The 25,534-nt window shown below is 42.0% G+C and overlaps 1 protein-coding gene across 1 annotated transcript in view; it reads right to left on the reverse strand.

Moving 5' to 3' along the window:
* Positions 1 to 22,061: 22,061 nt before the first annotated feature.
* rps6kc1 (ribosomal protein S6 kinase polypeptide 1) overlaps positions 22,062 to 25,534 on the reverse strand; it is a 29,328-nt gene continuing 25,855 nt past the window's right edge. Inside the window, exons 15-16 of the mRNA XM_078274314.1 lie at positions 24,635 to 24,730; positions 22,062 to 23,817 (exon numbers count right to left, since the gene is read on the reverse strand). Coding sequence (XP_078130440.1) covers positions 23,716 to 23,817; positions 24,635 to 24,730 — 198 coding nt within the window. The 3' untranslated portion in view covers positions 22,062 to 23,715. The remainder of the gene's footprint in view (positions 23,818 to 24,634; positions 24,731 to 25,534) is intronic.

Consider the following 25,534-nt stretch of genomic DNA (forward strand, 5'->3'; position numbering starts at 1 on the left):
AGCAAACACAAGCTGCTAAAGGACTGCTAAGTTGTACTTCAGCGGTCCTCCAGTCCAATCACTCATTTACCTGAAGTGATTTTATCACTCTCCAGAGATAATCATGGAGAGTCTGACACAAAGTGCTGGGTTATTGAACTGACAACAAACAATTAACAAAGTTACAAACCTTGTCCATGTTCAGGCTGTGTTCAAAGCATCTTAATAAGGTATTACTGGGGTGAGTTTGGGGCAGAGAAATGTGCTTTATTTAGATGCTATGATGTAAATAAATACTGCAGAGTTAAAACTAGACATTAGTCTCTAAGTAATGGACGGTGGATATCCTCTCCAGATGGATTTCTCTCTGTCAAGTAGCTCTAAAAGGTTTTGGGATTTGTGGAGTGGGCATGGCAACTGGTTTTTGCATTTTTGGTCCTGCACTCGCAGTGGTTGGTCTGAGGGGAGATTTTAAGAGGGGAATTATCTGGAATGGAAAGGGAGGAATGAAGGCGATTTGTGTGTGTATCTTTGTGTGTGAGTCTGTATGAGAGAGAGAGAGAGAGAGAGAGAGAGAGAGAGAGAGAGAGAGAGAGAGAGAGAGAGAGAGAGAGAGCGAGCATGTGTCAGTGGTCTCTTTGGTCAGTGTGCAAAAAACCCACAGAGGGGCCTGAACGCATGGACCATTTTTGAGAAGGCTGCCTGCATCAGCTTTGCTCAGATCTCCCCTAATCCTTCCCACTTGAACCTTAGTCCACCACAAGCTGCATGCCAACAGATTAACACAATACGCAAAGATAATTCACCCGGCCCTGGACTGACAGTGATCTCGCAAATCTCTGAACGGCCAAGGGAAGATACCTTCCCAAAACCCAGATTAAGTCCACAGATCTGAAGCCTTAGACCCTCTTAGGGCATATATTAGCATTACTGCTGGATGCTTTATTTATATATTTATCTTATTTTAAAAAGAGATAATGCTGCCTGGTCAGCTTGAGTGTCACAAAATCTGCCTTGGGTAGGATGGAGGGATGAGATCATATCCCAGATTGAGGGAGCAAGAGTGGGAGGTGGAGAGAGAAAGAGAGGGAGAGCTCTGTGTAATCCATATTATATGATGCTGAGAGCGAGGGAATTGTTTAAGAAGCTCTTTGTTGTACCCTTTTTGGAAGTGTCATTTGGGGATGGGATGAGGGCGGCCGTTTCTGTCACAGATTATGCGATTTCAATTAAGAGGTTTAAGATTGAAGATTGGAGATTTATGATTTCTATTTTCAAAGGATGTAAAATTAAGAGATTTAGATAGGAAGGAGAGAGCGAGTGAAAGAGAGCAGAAGACAGAAGAGATACAAGTCTTAATACAACACTCACAATATGAATTTTGGAATTGCATTTTTAAATAGAACAGGACGATGGATTCCGTCACTGATCTTTTACAGTAATACAGCATATGCCAGTTTAGAGGGCAGCAGTGAGTACAGTGACCAATCACTGCACATATGGTTATGTGAGTATTTAACCTTATTGCCAGACTAGGACACTGATATAGGATGATTTTGAAACACCCTGGACTATGACAGTAAAGTTTTTTTACTTCCAATGCCAACATTTTGTCACATTCATGCTTTCTACAACATATGCACATATATCAATTTTGGTATCGATAAGGACAGAAAAAATCATGTTTGCAGTCAAATGGTCATTTTAGAACACCTGTGACCTTTGACAGGGCGTGCAGGTCGCATTCAATCTGTCTTTAGCCCTGTGTGAATCATTTGAACGAGGCAAGTCCACCAACACAGCAAATGCGAACGCAGAGGACTCAAAAATCTCAGGGTTGTCCGTCAAAAAAGCTGAACCTGGCTCAACGTTTGCCGCAACACAACATGACATCATCTGGCAAGGCCAATAAAATAAGTGCAATCGTGAGTCGTAAAATCCAGTGTCAAGAGTATTATAAACCTCTGCGCAGTGTTTTGGCGTCTGCTACGCCTTAAAACCCATGGATCTGTTACTCAAGCCGGCTGTTCTTGGTCTGAAGGTCACACTAAACATGCACCACCCCAATATCAAACCCTTCCCATCCACCTTGCTACATATCAGGCACATGACTCCCTGCATTCTGAACACTGGCATTGGACATAAATTGTGATGCAGCATCATTCAGTGTGGACATATTTGCAAGGATACTGGGCTTGAATATTGTATTAACACAGATCTATGTGAAAATATCCCTAACTCTCCTGTAAAGAAAAGCAAAAGTATGTCTGGGGTTTGTTCACACACACACACACACACACACACACACACACACACACACACACACACACACACTTGCACATTAGCTAAATAGACAACATCCAATTTGAAAAGCCCCAATTTGCATCTCCACTCCCTTAACTCATAACTCTTTTTTATTTTTTTTGAGGAAAGGGTGGGAGGGGGGGCGAAGTTGCCAAACTCCTTCCCCATTGTGTGTTTCCCAGTGTGGTGCTGGGATAGTTTGGAGAGCTTGCTGTGTTCCCGCGGCGACAGACTGCGGCCCCTCTCTGCTGCGCTCAAGGGCCCTTGAGGCGGCCATTATCTGGACGCCCGCCTCGCTGAGGCATATGGGTAATTACTGAGCTAATAGAGTGATGGAGGGAGAGGCAGGAGCCTAGGCCAATTAGATGATGCATTAGTGCTCTGTCTTTTGTAAGCACCTAATGTGTGGGGAAAGGATGGGGTAGATAGAGAAAACGTGTCATTTCTGAAGGGTCAGGATCCTTGAGCAAATGCAAACAGTCTCTCTCTCTCTCTCTCTCTCTCTCTCTCTCTCTCTCTCTCACGCACACACACGCACACACGGGACTCACTTGCGCACAGTAGCTGCACACACATTCACACAAGCGTGTATGCGCAAACACATGTAGACACTGAGACCACATTTGCACAATTGCACTTAGAGTGTACCACACACATTACTGCGCTTTGTTTTGCTCTTTTCTCTAAGTGTCTGAAGAGTGTGAAGTCGTAATTATTGCACACTCTGGCTCTACCTCATGCCTGCATGCGCACAGACACACATAAACACACACAAACCAAATGCAGATGAGTCCAAATAAACGAGGAGACCCTGCCCAGTCTATTGAGGTCTGCTATGAGAATCCACTCCATCAATTACATTAAAGAGGCTGCCTAATGATGGCCACAGCTGTAATCACGCTCAGCTGAAGCATTTTACACCCCGCTTCTTTGTTTTCACCTATTATCATCTATACCACAAAGGCGAGAAATTCTATCTCAAGCATCGGCACAGTGTTTTGAGTTAAGAATGTGCTTTTTGTCATCATCCAGTTTTGTGAATCAGTGTTTTGGCAGTTGCAGCTGGAGTCACTGAAGTTGGCAGGCAGCGGGAGCAACAGAAAGTTTTCAATTTGTTGCAGAGTTTTCGTAACCTGACTCCGCCAGATGGATTGCTTCGCATTTGCTCGGCATATCCATCTGGGAACTTTCCGTTGGAGAACTTTTGGGAAGGGGCGAAAATACTGGTTAGCTGATTGGATAAACCATCTGTCTATCACCACCTATGTTGGTGGCGAGATCAGGACAGTCTCACGAGGCTAGAGTTTTCCCCCTCCAGTTTTTCACTCTCACAGGTTGCAGCGTTTAGAAGGTTTTTGGATGTCAAAGTAGAACTTCAGAGTAGATTTACTGTCAGAATCTTTCTTATTCAATATGTGCTGAAACTGTAATTTCCCTCAACGTCGCTATGGCTAGATTTACACTATAATTATCACAGTAAATTGTGATCTTGACCTCTACCAACTTTTGAAAACAGCAAGGACTGAGTCACTCATTATGAGTGCCAGTCTTTCTCAGCACCACAAACATGTTCTCTTAAATGTCCATGTCATTAACTTAATTATTATTCCACCGTAAAATTAGCATCAAAACAGTCTCATCAAAGGGTGAACACAGCCAGGACTTTATTGCTGGACTAAAGTGTATGATTAACACTCAAAAAACGACTGCATTGTTACACTTGCATTGCATTGTAACAATAACTCCAAGGTCCTTTGCTTTCCTCTCCATGTTGCCTGACCGAGGTGGCCGGCCACTTCAATATCAACCCCACAATTACAGACATACAGAATGTATGTGTTTTAGTGTGACGCTGAATATTGCACAAAGCATTGTTATTCATTCAATCCCAACAGATGAAACTGTAATAGCCATGTATTATTATTCCCTATCAGAAATAGCAGCTCTCATTATCAAACAAAAGACTATTACTGATATCATTATCAAAAGGGGAAACGGAGGGGGGAGGGGGGTTCTATAGCTTTCAGTGTTTAAATAACTTTGTTTTACAGTTTGCTCTTGTCGTGATTGGCATGTACTTTTCATATATATATATATATATATATATATATATATATATATATATATAAAAAAACAGGTCAGCTTCACATTTTTGACCTTGTTGCTGCTGAGTGACAATGTGTGAAGTTAGTGGGCGATTATTGTTAATGGTGAAGCCACGGCTCTCCTATCATGTGGTTTTTGTTTTATCGTGGCTGTGGAAATACCTTAATTGCTCCTAATTCAAGCTCATCTTTGATGAGTAGAAGAGGGGACAGGGGTAAACTCAACTACGCTTGCATTTTCGCAGATGCATTGATCTTTTGTGCAGGCAGGCGTAGCTTCAGGGAGGTTCAAAGACATTCCCAGATTGAATCACCTTGAGGAGCTGCCTTCAGGCGGTCTTGGCTCCGCTCACTCACAAATGAAAGCGGCACACGGATGGAAGCTGGTATGAAAATATGTTTTAAAGACCCTTGAAAAGATATTGTGACCGCTGAACACAACCTCAGCCACAACGGCATGTCTGATTAATGCAAATATTCTCAAGTATTTGAATTCTGATTGCAGACAACATGTGGAGAACCAGATCATGAAGTTCAAGTATAGCTGTTAAGTTGCAGAGAAGTAGCCATAAATATGAACATGGGTAACTGTGGTTCTTGTAAAGCAAACATCTTATATTAACATAAGGTTTTCAGAAATGACGTTCTTTAAAAGGGAAATTCTGATTTTTTAATAGTAGTAGTTTTGCCATCACTCCTGTCAGTAATAATAAGATTGTACAACCCAAGTCAACTGATCTGGGAAGTCAGACAGGATGTTGCTGTGTTCCCTGATTCCAGCTACTTATTTACTGGTTAAGACAATGTTATCATAACCAATAAAAAATATGGCTAAATCTAAAAAAATAAGACCTAAGCTTTAATTTATCCACCTTGCGTACGCACAGTTTTATGCGTAAACATTGTGTTCACTCATTTACCAGTTTCTTTTTGTGGTTGTGAAGTATGTACATTACAAATATTTCAGACCAGGTGTACCAACAAACCCCTAGTGATACACAAGTGCAATCACGGTTAAATTACAGACACAAAATCCCCAATTCTACTCTCAACCATGCAAGTGTATCAGCAACTACCTTTCCTGCTGTTAATGCCTATATTATGTCTCTTATCTCTAGCACTGCATCACTGAGCATCAGTGGCTTGATACAGTATAAGACATCCAGAAGATCTGTTAATGACATTCAATTGTAATCAATCTGCATTATTACCATATGGTGCCATATGTTTCATGGGATTTTAAGTTTATATTATTTATGGTCCTCATTTTCTTTGCAATAGCCATTTGATGTATTTACGTTCTGTAATTACCTATCTATATTGTAGTTTTATTGGTAGTGGTGGAGTCCGCCATACCAAAGATCACAGGAAATTATACAGCATGTAATCCAGCACAATTGCATTTCATTGATAATAAGGATGTTCTTATGATTGTGATTATTGTGGCCAAAAATATCACGGTAAATGGTATTATCATGATAATCATAAAACTTTTCTTTACAGTTTAGTTTAGCTGGATTATATTTAGTACTGTGGTGGTCCAGGGTTCTCAACTACAAACTACAGACAGACAAACAGAGACAAAGTTTGACATCATACAGAATATTTATAGGTAAAAGGGTAGCAATATTTGAACCAATCCCCGGTCTGTGTAGTATAAATGTGTGTTAGAAAGATTTACATACTTTACATAAGCCTAACACGCTGTGCAAATACTGCTCAGCAAACAAGACGGTGGGTTTCATCCCCCTGGTTGTTAGTGATACAACTGAGTAACGGACTCTGGGACAGTCGAGCCGAAAACAAAACACATGCTAATGTGTGACCTGCCTCTCGAGTCTCACCTCCTGCGATAGAGAACCATAGTTCTCAAGTACAGCCAACCTGGTCCTTAATCTATCAATGGGAGGCCCTCCTCTCCCAACATTCAGACACATAACCATCCTTAAATCCTCCAGACAGAGAGCCCTCTCCCTTCCTCCTGAGCCCCCCCTCCGACCCTCCACCCACACAGTGGCCTCTGCCCTGGGTAAGACCAGTCCCCATCTCCTCTGGGCTGAAGGGCCCTTCAGACGTCTACTGAGAAAGAGCAGAGGGGTGAGAAAGAGAGGCAGAAGAGAGAGCAAAGAACAGAAAACACTGGAGAAAAAAAGAAAAAAGAAATGACAGAGAGGTGTGAAAAGAGAAAGATTGAAGGAGGAGGTAAAGGAGATGAATATTGCATCGGGCCCCTGAAGGTTATGGCTATAGTTCATGTTGTGTATTAATGTGTGGAGCGCTGGTATTCTCTGTGATGCTAATCTCACTGTTTCTTTGTTGTGTTGGCTGGTGTCTGCTAGTTTCACATACACTCATCTCTCCCTTTGCTTTCTTCTCTTTATGTGCTCCCTTTTGGAGTGGCCGATCAGAGGGAGTAATAGGGGGTAAACAGTGCTGTTGTCTAAAAGGATCACATTTGAATAACTAATACATTGTTAGCATTAGCATACATTAATTATTCAGCCCTGCAAAGGTGCGAGCCATTTTCCAAATAAGCCTCAGTTGTTTTTTCAGTCGCTGTTTACAGAAGGAATGCTTCCAGGAATCAGGACACATGAAAGAAAAAAGGAAACTGTTAAAAGAACCTCCTCATCAGTCCTGTAGACCCCGGGGCTTAACAGTGCAACGTCCGTCCTTGTTTCACAGTTTCTATGCAACAATCAAAGAGGAAAATTTCAGTGGTGTGGCAAGTGCTGAATAGTCAGCAAGCTGTTTTTTTTTTTTTTTTCAGTTTCCTCCTGATTACTTTATCGGTTTGAAATCTTGGATGGGAAGAGAAATTGTGAGAGCGAGCCGAGCCAGAATTTCCTGGATGTAGCATATCTCTCAAGTCTCAGTTGGTGTGGATGGAGGAGAGGAGGGGGATCTCCTCCTGCGTGTTTATCCACAGTAATCAGGAGTCTGTGGCGCAGGAGCGAAGGCTTGGCAGTGGGGGGGGACCCTGCCACATTTTAGAGGAATGAATAGAAATGTGCCAAGCCTGGCAAACCAACACTTTAGACACAGCATCCTTTCTGATTTGGTCAAAACTTTAGGAGGGAGAGAGAGGGAGAGAGAGAGAGACATTGAGACTGTTAATCTGGAGCAAACTGGACCGATGTTTCAGTTTTGTTGTGTTGTTTTTTTTCTTCTTTTTTTTCTTCTCACCGCCCATGAACTTTTGCAGCAAAGCAATGGGGAGAAACAAAAGAAGCCGTTCGGGGTTGACAAAGAGGAGAATAGATGGTATGCGAACGACAAGCCGCCATCTGCTCTGGAGGACGACCAAAATCTTGACACACTTCAGCAATCCCACAATCCCCTGCTCCAGGAGCGTTCCAGGCGCCCCATTCATACTCTCCCCTTCACTCCCAGAGTCTGTGTGATTTCCCCCTTTTCTCTCCTCCTCAATTAAGTCATTAATTCCTTTCTTCACCCCCCTCTTAATGACCACAGAGCCACAAACAAGCCCTGGTTGCTTCCTATTGAGGCCCTGTGATTGGGCATAATTGCTGCGAGGGCCTAAATATGGGGAAGCCGAAACGAGGGAGGAGGGAAGCATTGTTTTTTAGCGGAGGCGAGGAGGAGAGCAGAGATGAAGATGCGCATTAGTTGGGACCCTTCCTCTCTTGACCTGCTCCACATTAGTGTCAGTGAACATTCGGCTACCTGAGACTGAGGGACGATGAAAATGAATTGAACGAATCAGGACTGAAAATGGAAAATGATAGAATTTAGCTTCATAGAAAACACAGGGGACTGCATACATTTCCATGTTAAACAGCGGATCCTTTGTCCACCTCCTAATTATTATGACACATCATGTCTTCATCATGCAAGTTTCAAGACTGCCATGTGTTGAGTGCTTCAGGGGGAAAGGTGCTTTTGTTGGCAGCAAAGAAAACCATATTTTAAAACTAACCCCATGACTGCAACATCCATTAAAAGACCAAAAATGTGTTAGATCTTTGTAAAGATGTGCTTTTTAGGGCTTTTTTTGTTGCAAGATGTGTGAGAAAATCACCTGATATATACATGGCACCCAGCATGTCTTTTTTGCAATCCCACTACATTGTTTCAGGCAGGCAAGCTCCAGTTTTTGGACTGGAACTCGGTCCAGTTAAAGGAAGATTCAGGATTGGTTGTGACTGGTGCTGGCTCACTGCATACAGCTAACATCTAATGGCTTCTAGCTAGCAATGTCCACCAAGGATGCCCTCCAAGAGAGAGGGAGTCCAACATTCCACACTGAAATCAGCCGTCTTGTTTGGCTGATTGTGCATTATGTGACCATCTGCAAAAAAAAAAATACGTAAGTGCGTTGTTTGTGTGTGTTGTCGGGCATGGTCAGAGGGTGGGGTTGGAGTAGCTGAGGGATGTGAAGGGAATTTAATAACACATTTTGGGGATAAATGCATTTTTGAAATACTCACAGATTGCTTCATTTATAGATGTTGAGAAGTAGAAACAGAGAGAAAAAGAGAAACAGCGGGAGAGAGGAACAGATATAGTAAATCTCCAGATTAGAGATTAGCCATAGTAGCAGATTTAAAGGGGTGTCTGGTCCTCGGCCAGCCTGCTCAGGCATCTATCTGGCTTCTGCTGGCCAGGCCTGCCATGGCCCTTCTAAGTAGATCACTCAACCCTTACTGGGGACACCATGTTACCACTGTTATCTTCTATGGTCTCTCTTTCTTTCTCTCTCTTCCTGTTGTCGCTCAGCTCTCAGAACAGGAGACAAAAGGTACTGCTAGAATCAGACAGAGGATGGGGCGGATGGAAAGCATTTTGTCCACCCTTCCTGGCTAGAACTCCAGGCATTTTGGGCCCTTTCACATGATTTCCCCCATCAAAATAAAACACCAAAGCCTCCTCGCTAATGTCCAGATCAGAGGAGCAGTTAAGCATCACCACCGACAGCTCAGTTTGCTGGTTTCGGGAGGGGTGGAGGGGATGGAGAAAGGCGGTAGAGGGGTATTTACTCCTTTTTAATATGTAATGGTGAGTGTGGGTTTTTGCGTGATTCAATGAGCGATGTTCCCCTTGGCCTAATGATTATCTTTGATATTTTTAGGCCCTGTAAGCAGTTCTTATTGGGAACTAATTCCTGTTTTTACATGGGTGTAAGTAATCTGCTGTAATCGGCACATTCACCAAAACACACTCACATATGTATGCACAGAAAAGCAGTGGGTCAAATAACTATTACACACACTGGTCATGGTGTAAATCCCATTGAGGCTAAGCTTTAGGGGTTGGGCACAGGGGGTGGCTCCAAAGGTAAGAGGTTAAATATGATCTGTGGGAACTTTTACCGCCTCAGTCATTTAACCCCTTTAGATCTTTTTAATCGGTTTTAAAATATGTTCAAACAGACATTTTGGGCATCTGTTTACTTTCCAAATCTCTTGAGCATACAAGCTCATTGTCAACAGCTGGACACAACTGCAAGTGCACTGATCCAGAGACTTCATTTAAGTAACATTATATTTTAGAATTATCCGCTGTGCATCATGCTCTAACAAAAAATGTGTTTAATGATAAGCACAGCTGCAAATGTATCTCATAAAAAAAAAACGTTGAGGGTGAAACATCAGGAATATTCCATTACTCTATTCAAATTATATTTTTAAAAGCTCAGGGTATTTCACACTTTTGACAGAGCCTCAACAAAGACTGAGCTGCTATATCTTGCCCTGCATTATTCTTCTCTAAGCTGCTTACAACCCAGTTGTGGTCTGATACAGAGATGAAATCTTGGAGAGGCGTGTCTCTGGACCCAGGAAGCGGTGGCCACTGATTGAAGAATAGAACTCTTGGATGGAGGATGTGCTCTGGGGGTATCACACACACCCCAAAAGACGACGAGACACAATGAGAAATCACAGCTCTTTCACTTTCCGTCCATCTGCCCGCCATGAAGCGTGCTCAGTGTGTGCCACTTGGCTTAATTCTGTCCCATCAGCGACCACAAAAGCCCTACAATCCAATCGCAGGGATCAGACCTGGGCCAAGACCATGAGACGGGGAGCCAAGGAACCGACCAGAATCAACAGCCCATTCTCCCAAGATATCACACACACACACACACACACACACACACACACACACACACACACACACACACACAATAAGGGGACAAGAAGAGACAGAAAAGAATATGGAGAGAATGGTATAAGTATGTACAAAAAGTGAGGAATATTACCACCTTTAATTCTAAACTCCAACTCTGCATCCAGAAAATGGATGAAGAGATGACAAAAGTCAAACAAAACGAAAAGTTAACATATGTTACAGCTCGTATGAAAAAAAGCCAGGAGATCACGGTATAAAGATGAGGGCATCTCTCTCTCTCTCTCTCTCTCTCTCTCTCTCTCTCTCTCTCTCTCTCTCTCTCTCTCTCTCTCTCTCTCTCTCTCTCTCTCTCTCTGTGTGTTAATTGTGTGAGAGCAGGTCATCAGTAGCAGTGCATTAGAATAATGGAAATAGATGGCAGAGACCTACGGATGGCAACACAAGCCATCTTCCCTATTTGCATGGCTGTGTGCTCTGGGACAATTATGTCATTATCACACACACCTCTGTGTGTCTGTGTGTGCGGGGTGACAGGTGGGCAAATGAAGCTACTAAGTGCCAAGGAAATCTGAACTCACACTCTTTCACTTTCTCTGTGGATTTTAAAAAGTCACTTTTAACAGTACGTTCAACTCAGAAAACTCAAATTACTCTCCAAAAAATGGGATCCCTGCAAAGGTAAAGTTTTTTTCAACCTCAAAAGGAATACTTTCCAAGAGTTAGATGAGAAGTTCGGTTCTACTCTCATGTCTCTTCGTTAAATAGGAAGCTGGAAACAGCAGGCAGTTAGATTAGTTTAGCAAAAAGACTGATAGCACAGAAAAACAGCTACTGTGCACATAACCCCTGGTAAAACCAAACTTATCATTTTTAGACTTTAGTGTTTTTGTACAGATTAAACAAACAGATTAAACTTGTTAACTGATGAGCTTTAGATATGCTGATAGTTGAAAGCTTTCTACCTCTGGAAAGAGCAAGGCTAGCTGTTTCCAGTCTTTATGCTAAGCTAAGATAACTGGCTGCTGGTTGTAGCATTTAATTAATCAGACAGATATGAGAGTGATAGCCATCTTTTCATCTAACTCTCTGCGTGAAAAACATATTTTCTAAAATGACAATTTATTCCTTTAACTTAAAATAAAAAAAATCATTGTACTTTCACTTTTGTAGAATGATTGAGTTCACGCCAGAAAGTGGACTTTCTCCAGAGAACATAAAGCTTTTGTCAGCCGTTAAAGTCGACAGTTCTCACAACACGCCATGAACTGAACCCAAACGGAGGGGAATTCCCATCGTAGCCTAAAGTCTCTTCCACCCATCACACTGTGACCCTGCCAGGCTATATAGGGATCCAGACATGGCCTTCCTCCGTTTCCAGGATGTTGGTGAAAAAGCCCAGAAAGGCAAAAGAAAATAGTAAAAACTCATCAATGACAGCATTTTCCCCCTTTCCTCCTGTTCCTCCTCCACCCCTGAAATGGGTGAGGCCATTCAAAAGTAATGAGACCTCATCAGGGACCCCAGACTTAAGATAACAGTGCAAAGAGAAGAGAGGGGTGACCTTTGGCTTCAACAAGTGTCCTGTGCCTCCGCTGTACACGGTTGACACTTCCTGTACTCATCAAGACAGGGAAGAGAAGGCCACCTGCTAACCATAGACCGTCACCTCTCTCATGGCAGACGTGGGGTGTGTGTGTGTGTGTGTGTGTGTGTGTGTGTGTGTGTGTGTGTGTGTGTGTGTGTGTGTGTGTTTCTGCTCTATTCCTACTTAGATTTGATCCCACTAAAATAAGTAATAACCTGTTGAAATCCCCACCAGCCGCAGGAAACATACAAAGTACATGTTTTGATGGTGGCAGCCGGATCATAGTGCCATCTGAATTTAAAATTTTTCTATTGACGTGACAATTCTGAGCAGTTATGAGCATGGACAACAAGAGGCCATTAAATCCATCAGCAGAGTCTTCAGGCTGTTTCGGTAGCGTAAGAGATGTTGGACAACATGCATTTATCTCACTAGCAGCAGGCATTGTGGAGAAAAGGTGCGAGGTCTTTTTTTTTCTGTGAAACCTCTTAGCGTCCCATAATCAGGAGTGATAATGTGTCTCATTCTATGCTAATGTGTGTGTTTTACAGCAATCAGGCGACAGGTGATGATAGCACGCGCTGAGAGATGTTCTGCTGAGCGCATGTAGCAGCGGGTGTGTGTGCGAGCGCGCAAGTGTGGACGCAAGGCACCATTAGTGACTTCCCAGGTCCTCTTTAGGAATACAATGGGTGGCAAAATTGCTTTAATGGAAAAAGGCTAATGTGAGACGCACACACATACACACGTACATACACATGAACACACCGCCTTAGCAAATCACTCAAGCCAGTGAGAGGTAGAAAAAGGGAGGATATGATCACTTACACTTGAAAAAATAGAGATGGAGGAGAGAGAATAGACAGCGAGGAGAGATTTGGTGCTGCTCTTCTTCCACTTGCACATGCTTCAACCCACTAGAGTCAGTAGTTTTCCAAAACAGAGGCATAGATTCTCAAGTTAAGGTACAGAGGGGTTTTTTCTATCCTTTCTACCATCCTTAAACATGCAGGTGTGATTTGTGTAGAGAGATAGGAATGGAAAGAGAGGAGGAATGGCTGTTTAGAGTTAGATGTAATGAAATCTATCCATTGTTAACACCAATGGCCATTGCTACCTCACATTTTCATGTCCCTTTTCCTTTTTTTGTGTGACATGCATACATGAAAACTCTAGAAATGTAGTATATCAAATGTAGACTCAATTAAGATGGATAAAATGTTCAGCTACCATCAACACAATGTCAGGCCAAATGAACAAAGTGAAACAAAACAATTATTGATCAGGCTAATTTTTTCTTAGACTTGACAAAACACTTCTACAGCAACAGAAGACCTAAATGTTTCCACAGTTTGGTTTGTACTCCACATGTCTAGTAAGCGAATATTAAAATGTGTAAAATTGTCATTAAAAAAAGTTGTCACTGGAACTTTCCTGCACATGGTCTGGGAGTGTGAACAGGTGCATGAGTTCTGGAATAAAACAACATCAATAATATCTGATGTGATAGGATGTCGAATTCCTACTGACCCGGTTTGTTTTGTTACTTAATGACGACTCTAAATTACACCTGCTTGGAAGACAGAAGAAAGTTTGGCTAGCCGGCTCAACCGCAACCAAGAAAATGATAGCTCAACGCTGGCTCCCCCCCACTCGCTTTGTATAAAACAGTGGTTGGCGTATTTTCTAGACATAGTTATGCTTGAGCTCTCTACAGCAAGGATTAACAAAGCCAAGTCATCGACTATAGACCTATGGAAAAATGCAGCAGCACAAGTATCAGTCCTAATGACCTCAGCATCACAAGAATTAGAGGAGAGTGACTAGGCAAGGTGTGATTTCTGTTTTTGCTTATTTGTTTGTTTTTGTTTTCCTTGAGACCGCAGAGGGTGGGGGGTGGTTTTTGTTCTTGTTCAATTATGTTTGTCTGTTCTGTATGTTCAACAATATAATAATAAAAAAAAATTGTCAACACTTTTTTCCCCTCTGCTGTGTCCTTTTCGTCCAAAATAGAAGATATGTGTCAGATGAGTAAATTGAATGTGGCTCCAGTAACCGGTTTTAACACCAGCTGCCGACTGCCGGGTCATCATGGCCTGAAAATCAACTGAAGACAACTGACTGCATTAGCATATCTTCAACAAACAACTCACGCTCTCTTTTCTTTGAGAGACAGGTCCACACACAGACACACACACACAGACACACACACACACACACACACACACACACACACACACACACACACACACACACACACTGCTCGGTAAGACAAGGCACGTCCCTCCTTTGCTTCTAAATGGTCTCATCTGTGCCCTGCTCAAGGCTGGCATGGCCTGCAGCATCTGTTTGACTGCAGGCCATGCCATAAGGTACCAGGACTCCAAGGATCCTTCACACTCCCTCAAGAACACTGCTCTACACCTCGCTAACCCCACCCTTTTACCCCCTCTCACCCACTTCACCCTCATGATATGATATCATGCAGTCCAGCTAACTCTGTGGCCTCTGCTTATTGCTTCCCAAAACTAGCTCTTGTCTCCTCTCACCCTCACTTTGGTCCTACAGCTTCTCCACCTCCCCTGCCACATCAAAGTTACACTTCCAGCTGGTTCCCTCTTTCCATTATTTCCTTAATCTCATCTGGCCCTATCCTTTCTCTTTTCCACCTCCCTTACACGCCTCCATCCTCACGTCGTTTCCGTCTAATGCCCCCCTGTCAGGATGTGTGAGATGTCATCTACCCCCCTAATCTGCTGCCCCTTTTTCCCTAGCCCCCTCTCCCTCTGAACCTCTTCCTTTGCTCTCTCCCCTGAGGGTGAGTGAGATGTCGTCTGGCTGGGACTGCAACTGTAAAGGCTGTGTGTTTGTGCGTGTGTGTGTGTGTGTGTGTGTGTGTGTGTGTGTGTGTGTGTGTGTGTGTGTGTGTGTGTGTGTGTGTGTGTGTGGTAACAGAGTGTGTCTCATCGCCAAGAAGACTTGGGCCTCGGAGGAACAGACAGATTAGCGGGTAGATTCTAGCTCCCACGGCGTTCAAGCTGCATTCCCAGGAACGTTTCCTTAACAAGCATCCCATTCCCCTCCAGGTCGCCCACGGCAACCACACAACCCCAAACACAAGGAGAGGAGAAAGTGATCTGATGGCACTCTCTCTCTGTTATTTTCCTTATCTCTCTTTTCTTAGCGGGATAGTCAAATGCCTTTGCCCCTGAGCTGCAACCGTGAGATGTTTCTACATGTGTGTATGTTTTTGTGTGTGTGTGTGTGTGTGTGTGTGTGTGTGTGTGTGTGTGTGTGTGTGTGTGTGTGTGTGTGTGTGTGTGTGGCAATAACAGGAGCCCCTGCTGAGGCCTCTTCAAGCCTCAGAGTGGATGAAGGGAGTGAGAGGGGAGAAAAAGAGGGAGGGAGGATAAAGGCCTAGAAGTAGATACAGTCAGGGGGAGGGGGAGTAGGGGAGGGTGGTCTTATGACAGAGGGGGTCTGCAGCTAACAAGCGGTGTGGAGCCACAGAAGGTGTGTGTAGCCGAGCGTGAGGAAACAGTTGAGACAGCACAGGCCCACTGAGATGACCGTGGAGCTAATGCTATGTTAGTGAGCTGCTAACGGCATGCCTGGGCCCTGGCACACCGCCCTTCCACACAGATCACAGAGGCCCACAGCACAACGAAAGGAGACACCTCAGGTCTGGGGGGGAGGTATTACTAGTGACACGTCTTTTTGGCACCGGTTGGGACTCCTTTACCATCTGAGCCTTTTGTATCATGACTCACATGCAGGCATGTGGGTTATATAAAGAGACCCCTAAATCCAATGTGGCGGGAAAGGTGAGGTAGAACAACGCTCAGAGGAAGAAAAATAACTGGCACTTTGAATCGAGGTATACAGAGGACGCTTAATGCAGCAAGGCACCTTGGGTAATTTGACTTGAAGGGAGTTGAAACATCTCTCAGGGTTAGCAGGCATTTAAGCTGCACTTAGTCTCTCTCTCTCTCCCTCTTTCTCTTTTTCCCTTGAAACGGTTCTCATTAACTGTGTTTAAGAGCATACAATTGAACAAGCATCATTCAAAACAACCACAAATAAACATGTTCAAAAATGTATGTTGGTCAAGCAACAAGAGAGCTGAAGTTACAGGTTTCTAACCATGAAACCACAATTAGAACAAAAAACACAGAATATGCTATGGTATTATATGGAAGCACACCATGGCCTTTTTCAATATGGGTTACTTTGTCTTAAACAGGTGTCACCGATGCACGGTGGAGATCTTGCAAAACTCCTGTCCCAATGATCTGGATGAACTTAATATAATGGTTCCATGCAGTCTAACACGTTTTGTAGTGTCCTTTCCATACACAATCAATCAAGGTTCAATTTATTCGTCCATAAAAACATGGACAATACAGTGCAACCATCCTAATCAAAAAGACAGGAATTTGTACTGTTACTTTACAGAATTGTTAATAGTTTAAAAAACGTATTTAGATAAAAGTGAAGTAGGTCAGTTAAAATGTACTCTGAGTAAATGTTACTACGTTACATTTTTAAAAAGGGAAAGAGGGGGGGTAAACAAAAGCTGTATATGATGATGATGCTATATGATAGACCTATCAATATAGTGCATTAATATGTCAACTAATACATATCACACCACAGAGCCATTATGTCCAAACCAATGATACTAGGCCTATCGGTACAGATCCATTTGACCGTGCGACCCTTCTGTCGCGCCGTGCTCCACTCTATTCCTATAGGTGACGTCAAGCGACTTCAACGTGCATGCAAAGCATTCCGGGAAGGCAGCGCTGCATTTGAAAAAATGCTGTGCGTCAAAAGCTGGCCGATGCCCATCTTTATGCAAATGAATATGTTGAACGCGACGCGACTATCCAGTAGAAGTAGACAAAAATCTTTCAAACTAACCTCTGTCGATCTGAAATGAAGACAGATTCAGCAACTGCATGGCCTACTTCACGCTTAACATGTTTTCAGAAACACGTTTCAGTGAACTATTTTCGTCAACGCGCCGCCATGACACTCTGTTGAAATTCTCGAGCAGCCAGACCCACGTCATGCGTTCGTCCAATCAGTCCAATCCAAACGCTTCAGTCGTGTCGGACAAATGGATCTGTACTGTAAGTATTGGCAGTTTGCAGCCTGAGCGTACAACTGACTATCAAATATAAATATACAACCACCTTCCTCACTATAGCCCCATTAGATTTAACAAGAAAAAACTCAGACAATTAAACAATAATGACCAACATATAACAAGGGGACACCACAGCTGGTGCAACAATCTACACAAAACAAATAACCTGTCATGACTTATAGCGGCAGAATAAAGCATCACCAAGGCAGACAACATGGACATGTATAAACAATATAAACTCCAAAGCAGCTGCAGCCACAAGCACACAGACATATTAAAGCAAAAAGAGAGCTGCACAGTTTTTGCACACAACGCTACATTGCCTAGCAACGTTGACAGTCTCCTCTGGAGAGTAAGAACCATGTACCATGTTTGTTACTCACCTGTTTGAAGGTATTTGGGCAGTCTTGAGCACCACCGTGAAGTCCTCAATCTGCTCCAGGTTTAACTTACCTGCTTGTTCGCTTTTAAAGCATAATGTAACCAGTCCACTCAGCCTCTCTGTCCCAGTATTACCAGTCCACTCAGCCTCTCTGCTCCCACTGCGCTCCTTTAAGATTTCAAACATTATAAACTGAATGAGCCTCTGCAGTCACATCAGGAATTATTGTCACAAACAGTGCACAAACACCTCACTGAAGGTAAAAGTTTCTCAGTGAAGCAGAAGTCACCTGGAGGATTCATAATGAGCATTTAGCATTACTTAGCTATACCCAGAATGCACCTGTTCTTGTAGTAAAGTACTAAAGTAATACATTCAGTATTTTTCAACCTGGAACCTATTTTCCCATGGACTTGTGTCCACTAATAGGAAGAACTTTTTTTTTATATATATATATTGGCCCAGGGTGAGAGCGCTGCAGCTGGTAGTTGCAAAACCACTGCAATGTAATCCCATGGAGCAATTACACACTGTCAATGTCCGTCCGTTAAAAGTGCTTGTTTTTGCCACTGACGGACTCAGATTGTTATTAAGTGTCTGACAACATTATGGAAAGATTATTCTGCCGTGCTTTCGTGTGTAGCTAATTTACCGATGCCAGGTCAACGCAGTAACTTTAGCTAATAGCATTAGCTTACCTCCGCTGTGTCTGCAGCTCTCCACTCTTGGTGCAGCATTTTTCTTTAAGAACATTTTCTTTGATGTGGGATTTCTTCTCATCTTTAGCTGGCAGTTTTCATCCGGTCAAAATGGTTACTGGGCGCAGTGTATGGACTTTATTATACATCCATTGTATGGACTATAGGATCCATTTGCAGCTGTAACATAACTTTAGCCTGTCCCTATCCAAAGGTAATGTCTATGAAGTGTAGCTCGACATTATTATTATTATTATTATTATTATTATTATTATTATTATTATTATTTTACAATTATGATATGCGCAAACAAGAACCATTGTTTTTATTGAATTAACTTTTAGATAACACATCATACGCTTTGGGGCTACTCCCAACATAACAGACGCGCCCCGGAAACTCCTCTCTCCAATTTACGTTCCACACCGCTGTAACGTGAGTACACAATAAACGATGTTGTTACATTAGGGAGATTAAATGTAATTCGTTACTTCCACACTTGCCAGTCAACCAACGCTGAATACTCAAACAGGAAATAAATACCCATACAATAAAACTATATATACAAACACCACTAACTATATTCCATAAAACAAATAAAACTCATTTATTTCAATGTTTACTAATATCATTTCAGTCGAATTTGAATCTTAATTGCCATTCCGTTTGATTTAATTTTTTTCTTCTTTCAGGTATTCAATAAAGATCAAGACGAAGTGATTTTAGGGAAAATAAACAGACTAATAAACACCTCACCTTTTTGTAAAGTGCTTTACTTTTATTTAAGGGTCAAAGGTCATATTTAACCATGCAATCTTTAGGGTGGCTTCATATGACCTCACAGGCCTGTGTTTCTCTCTCAGTGATTCTGTTATATTGTCATGAGGCAGCAAAGCAGAGCATCACAGTATGAAGCCATGCAGCTAATGAAGGTCCTCTGCAAATGGAGGGAGTGTGGTGCACCAGCACACTGCAGGTCAATGACCTGTTTGTAAGATCCCTAAACCCTTAAGGCCAACTTGTGGTTCATTTTGTGGTGTGTGTTTACAGACACTGATTCTGTGACTGCACATGAGATGTCTTGCCCAGTTACCTCATCACTAGTATTGCAGAGCTTCATTTCTGTTCAGTCTAGTGGAGGAGCTGAGGTAAGAGGCAGAGCTGCTTTGTACTATCTGATCAGATTAAGGCGTGAGACAGCCCAAGGCACGAGGGCAGTGACAAGTAGTATTACAGAAGTTAATTAAAGGCAGACCAAGAGGAGATTTAATTAGGTTTTTTTCTATCTGGAGCAGACAACGTTTGCGAAGATATGCAGTATATTGAATCTTATTCAAAGGACCTGAAGATACTAAGCAGGAATATGATTTGCATAATTGGATATATCAGACTCTTTTCCTTACACACACACGTCAGTAGGTGTTATGATATATTTTGAAAAGACACATTTATGCTGTGGGTGGTGGTTGGATTTTTTTCATGGCTCTGCTCTTCTTCTGTTCACAATATTGTTTGGTCATGATCCATACCCTAAGGAGGACACTGGACACCAGCTGGCCTGCTTGTTAAACTACAATACCACATTAACCACTATTTAAAGTAGATGCAATGGGCAAAGAGCTCACAAAATGTATTTTTTGAATGTTATTTTTTTTTAAACAAAACGTAAGAAAAGTGCAATATGCAGGTCCCAATATTGTCCCAAAGATTTCAAGACAAAACATCTTATAATATACAATAGGTAGCAATCAACCGATCATCCACTGAAGATTTTGTTTACACCTTTACCTGTTTCACAGAGCTGTTCACCTGTGCTTTACCATGTGCTGCTCCTAATGCTTTTGACCATGTAGCTTGCATGTGTGCATCTGTCTGTACAGTGGTAAGGATATGTGTGTGTGTGTGTGTATGTGTAGGGGGGGGGGGGAGATAATGAAGAGGCATTGTGTCTCTTCATAATGACATCATGGCTCTGACAGAAGCTGGAGAAGATGCCCGGGGTCTCAGAGCGTAACTCTTCAGCTTGGCGCAAGTGCGTGTGTGAGTTTATGTGGGTCCATCCCTGGGCTATAGGAGTTCTCTTGGGCTTTGTTAACGAAAGTCAAACCGTCAAAGGCAAAAACAAAACCTGACCAACAGCAATATGAAGCAGAGGGCAGGCCATTTGGCTGCTGCCCGCTTGCTGGTGCCTCAGTGTGAAAGCGATGTGTGTGAGGGTTGAGGGAGGCACATTTGAAGAGAGAGAGAGAGGTGGGAAAAGACGACAAAGATAGAGAGAGAGGGAGGTCCAGGAAGTTGCAGAAGTGGTTCAGGGGTCAATTCAGCCTTGCAGGCCTGGGTGACGCTTTCAGGGCTCTGGCCTGTATTGCATCCCGGGAGTCCTTGGCGTGTCCTCTTAATCTTGCCTCTGACCAGACGGATCCTTCCCTGTGGCTTTGTACACACACAAAGACACACACACATAAAACACATGCACCTTGGTTCTTTGTCTGTGTGTGGAGCCAAATAGACAGTGGTGGGTACAAAAATGTAAATATACTTCATTACAAGTCATTTATTCATAATCCAACTGTAAAACTACAGAATTAGTATCAGCAAAAAGTATCAAAAGTAGAAGTACTCGTTTTGCAGATGAGTACCCAGGCAAGTGATATACTACATTACATCATTAATACTGGTGCATTAATGCGTAAGTAGTATTCTGGGCAAGGTGAAGCTAGATTTAAAGACTTACTGGCAGAGTGTGAGGTGAGATGATCATACCACAAAAGGAAAATACTCAAGTAAAGTAGAAGTACCACAAAACTGTAATCAAGTGCAGTACTTACTAAAAATGTATTTGCTTTACAGCACTGCAAATAAAAGTCAGTTTTGAGAGTTTGAGATATTACAATGGTATGTTGTGCTGAACCATTTTATACAACATAAATTTTAGGTTTGTATGATATGATTATATTTAAGTCTATATCAGATCAATTTGAACCATTAATGGAAAAACTTCACGTAAAGCAGCATAAAATACACTTGGAGGGATTGTGAACACATTGAAGGCACATCTCACATCTACGCGGAGTAAGATTGACAGGTTTCTTCTCTGAGCTGAAGTGAACCTCTCGCCCTGAGTGTGTGTGTAATGAGAGACAGGTCCTATGACAAGCACTAATCATCCCATACTCTTGACCCTGTGGCAGTGAGGCTGACACAAGGGGATACACCCTGACAATGCTAACAACTCCCCCGACCTGTGTGTGTGTGTGTGTGTGAATTTCAGGTAATAGAGGAACAAGTTCATGTTCAGTTTGTTTCAAGAGTGTGATTTTTAAGAGACTATTAGGAAGAAAATAATGTTACGTGATCGTATTGATCCACAAAGAAGTAATCGGATTCATTTTTTACATGTTTAAGAAACCAGAGTTCATCTATCCTTTAAGTTCAATTCACATTTTTAGATGAAACCTTTTCAACTGCACTAAGTACATACTGTACTTATTTGTCACATTTCCCAAACAGATTTTCAAATAATCAAGACTTAAAGCTGGTCATACCATAACTGCACCCAAAGAGGGCCCATGTGTATCAATGAGTGCTTTGGGTTCACCATGCTGTGTGTGTGTGTGTGTGTGTGTGTATGGATGCCTCTGTGCTGGCTCATATTACCGTCACGGTGACACTCAGCAGGAGTGACAGCGGCTTTCTAGGAGTATCATCGGTCCTGCTGATAACAGGGGCTGTAGCCTCAGAACAAACACAACACACTCCCAGCTCCTTACACATAATCACTAGATGTTCTTATCCAGGTATGTTTATTGTTATCCAGAGTGCACTGACAGCCCAGTACAGACATACAGCACAGACAAGAGTGAGCATTCAATAGAAAACTGAAAAAACAAATCCGATCTTACTGTGATGTTTATGTCTGATAAAAAGGGTTAATAGGTGGAATATGCACAGTATCTGTCAGTTAACATGTATCATACCGCAGTGGAGTACAACAGAGTGCAGCATCTACAGTGGAGTGATTATCTGTGTATTGTTAGAGAAATGTATTACAATGCGTTTGATATTACAATGTGTTTGATATACTGTATATGCTACAATAATTCTCAAAAGTCTCATCTGTTTATACAGGAAGTGATATATGGCATGTAATGTAACCATGGTAATGTTTACCATATAGATATTATCATTGTAAACCATTATACCATTATAGATATTATTAAATCAGTATTAAGATCTGTGTGGCAAGTTAGCAGATGTGTGTCAGAAATTAAACACAATCAAATAAAAAGGATCTGATTGATGAGGCAGTGAGTGATTGAAAAGTTGGACATAATCAAGGCTTTGAGATCTGGGTGTACTGTTCACTCAGCACAACATCCTTTAAAAAGGTATATTTTTAAGACGTACAATATTTATTGTTCAGTAGATTTATCACAGTATTACATATATTACATAAATCATATTCTTCCATGCAAAAAATGCAGTGCTGTACAGTACAGAGAGTTTCCTCTGTTATTCATAAAAACAACTATCTGTAAAAGGGCTGGTTTCAAATGTGTGGTTCAAGCCCTCCATTCTTCTCTCTTTCTTTCTTTCTTGAATGAAACACACTCACTGCTCATGGAGGGAGAAGGCCCCTTTTTTTTTTTTTAGCTATAATCTATTAAATAATTCAATCCTCATACAACTAAATACTTCACTCAACAACAAAACCATCTCCTATCTAAAAATATTTTGTTTATTCACCTTCTATAGTGTCTCTCTTTTATTGTATATGGGTGCTGGTTGGCAAAAAAGTGTTTTAGGAAATGAGATATATCCGTTTCTATATCAGAGCAACATAAGAAGCTCAACCCGTCTCACTTCCAGCTAATATAAAGGGACTCAGTGAGGAATGATTAAAAATGTTATACGTGGCAACAAACTCAGTGTATTGCACGTGTCTTCAGGAAAGCTGACCTAAGTCTGCGTCAGTTTAAATGGGTTACATACAACTTAATAAATGCAGTGAAAAGACCAAAAATGTCCTCCAAAAAAAAAAAAAAAAAAAAACTCTCACTCATTTTGGCATACAGCTACTGTATGAGTTATGTAAAAGCAACAATGTTGTAGTGGATCGTCACTCAGTACCAGCACTTACTGTATAAATTATTGCACCACACGTTGTTACGTATTCCCTGCACCAAAAGGTTACACAGTAAACCCTCTATGAGATAAAGAAATGACCAATTTACAAGGAAGGTAATACTGCTTTGTGGCAAAAAAGAGAGACTCAATGGCCAAAAAATGGGTGATGTGTGCAGAAATGCATATTTACTGTATATCTATTTGTGTGTCCAGTCTGAAAGGGATTCATTCAGGACAGACAGTCTCCCAGCATTCAGCTCTGGTTTCCGCAGTCCCACAATGCACAGCGTCTATTTGAGCCAGTCCACTCTGGCAAAGAAAGGGTGGGATTTGATATCATCCACGCCTCCCACACCTGCCCCCAGTCTCTCCATTGGGTTGTACTGGAGCAACTGCAGGACAAGACAGAGACCAACCTTTTAATTCAGTACAAGTGTCTGCATGTCCACTCCTTCACAGCACAAACCAAACTGGGTTCATGGCAAATCTGTGTCACGTTAAGCAGCGATAAATCCATGCTAACCATATTAATATACATTTAAAGATTACCAGTGTTGAGGATTTGCAATTAGCTTTAAGATATTAGCATGGTGCAAGCTTGGTTATTAAGGATAATGTCCACTCAGTCTAGGATGTGTGTTTATCTGTTCTAATCTGTCAGAAAAAAATACATCCATTACATTCCTAATCATTTAAAGTAGTTATAGTGAGGTCTGGTTTTCATTTTCGCAATATCTTTAGGGATTTGATCTCACTGCTGTCATGTCTAGAGATCACTCACCTATCTGAGAGTGTTTTCAGTACTGTGGTGCCTTTTACCTGCATGTTCTGTCAATGAAGGTACAGTTTAAATGGGCACTGAAGCAGGTAATGCTAACCCAGTTCTTGTTCTACTGTATTTAATACAAACAAACCACTAGTGCTGCTGTAGGAAATTATTATGCATACTTATGGGAAAGACCTGCCAAAAACTGGGTATTTTAAATATCACATACACACATTTTTATAAACTAATTTATCTTTGTGTACCAGCCAGTGAGAGATTAGTAACTTTGATTTACAGAAAAATGAACACATTATTACTTCCTCACTCCCTCATCCCCCTTTAGAAAAAAACACTGACAGTGGCGTCATGTTCATGCTTCTTCAATCTTTTTAGACAGCATCTTTATAGGTGGGGAAAATCTATTTGAGAGTCATGACTCTCACCTGCTCCAGCAGAGATCTGGCCTCCTCTGAAACAGACGCGGGGATGTTGAGAGCAGTGTGGCGACCAATTCCCGCTGGATGGCACCGCAGCAGAGACTGTGCACAGGGAAGGAGGGGTGGAAATAATAGATAACTATCAATCAAAACAAAGAAAACCTAACAGACTGAGAGCTAAAGGGACAGATATAAAGACACCTGCAGAGCCTAGGTCAATGTGAATGCACCAGAGGACTGGACAAACAGGAGGAAACCAAAGAGCTAGAGCACCTGAAACAACACTGATCACACCAACTACAACAAGGTTATGTTCTGACTACTGTTGCTTTTTCTTAGAACTGCTGCGTGTGTCACAGAAAGAATGACACGGAAAAACTTATTGTTTTTGGTTATTTTGTTCTTCATGTATACAGAGCAATTTTACTGGAAGAACCTACAGTTAAGCAGCAGTACATATAAAAGCTTTTTATTTGTTTTTATAGAGTAAAACATGACCAGGTCAAACGGTCAATTACAAGGAATTGTTGCACTCACGGGGAAAAAAATGAAAAAAAGAAATAATCTCAGAAGTCAAGACCTGCAATTTCTTTTCCGACCACAGAATGTAGTCCCATTGTTAAAATAATTGACAATAATGACCGTAATCACTGTATGTTGCAACAGCACATCCATCAGTGCATCTACACCTACAAATTGAAAATGCTAGAACAGAACGTGTTCAGCAAGAGGAAAGCCTGTTAACTGTTTGTGTTAGGCGACCCTGTGTGTTTTTTATCTTCCATCACTTAGGTCAGTTCTCTCTCTCTCTCTCTACGTGCTGCAGGAGTTCTGGCTGGGTTCCTAGCCGCAGTCAAGACTGCTCCAGGCAAGATCTTATCCTGCAAGGATCAAGAGACACTATGT

Source organism: Sander vitreus, chromosome 18, assembly GCF_031162955.1.
Source record: "Sander vitreus isolate 19-12246 chromosome 18, sanVit1, whole genome shotgun sequence".
Lineage (NCBI taxonomy): Eukaryota > Metazoa > Chordata > Actinopteri > Perciformes > Percidae > Sander > Sander vitreus.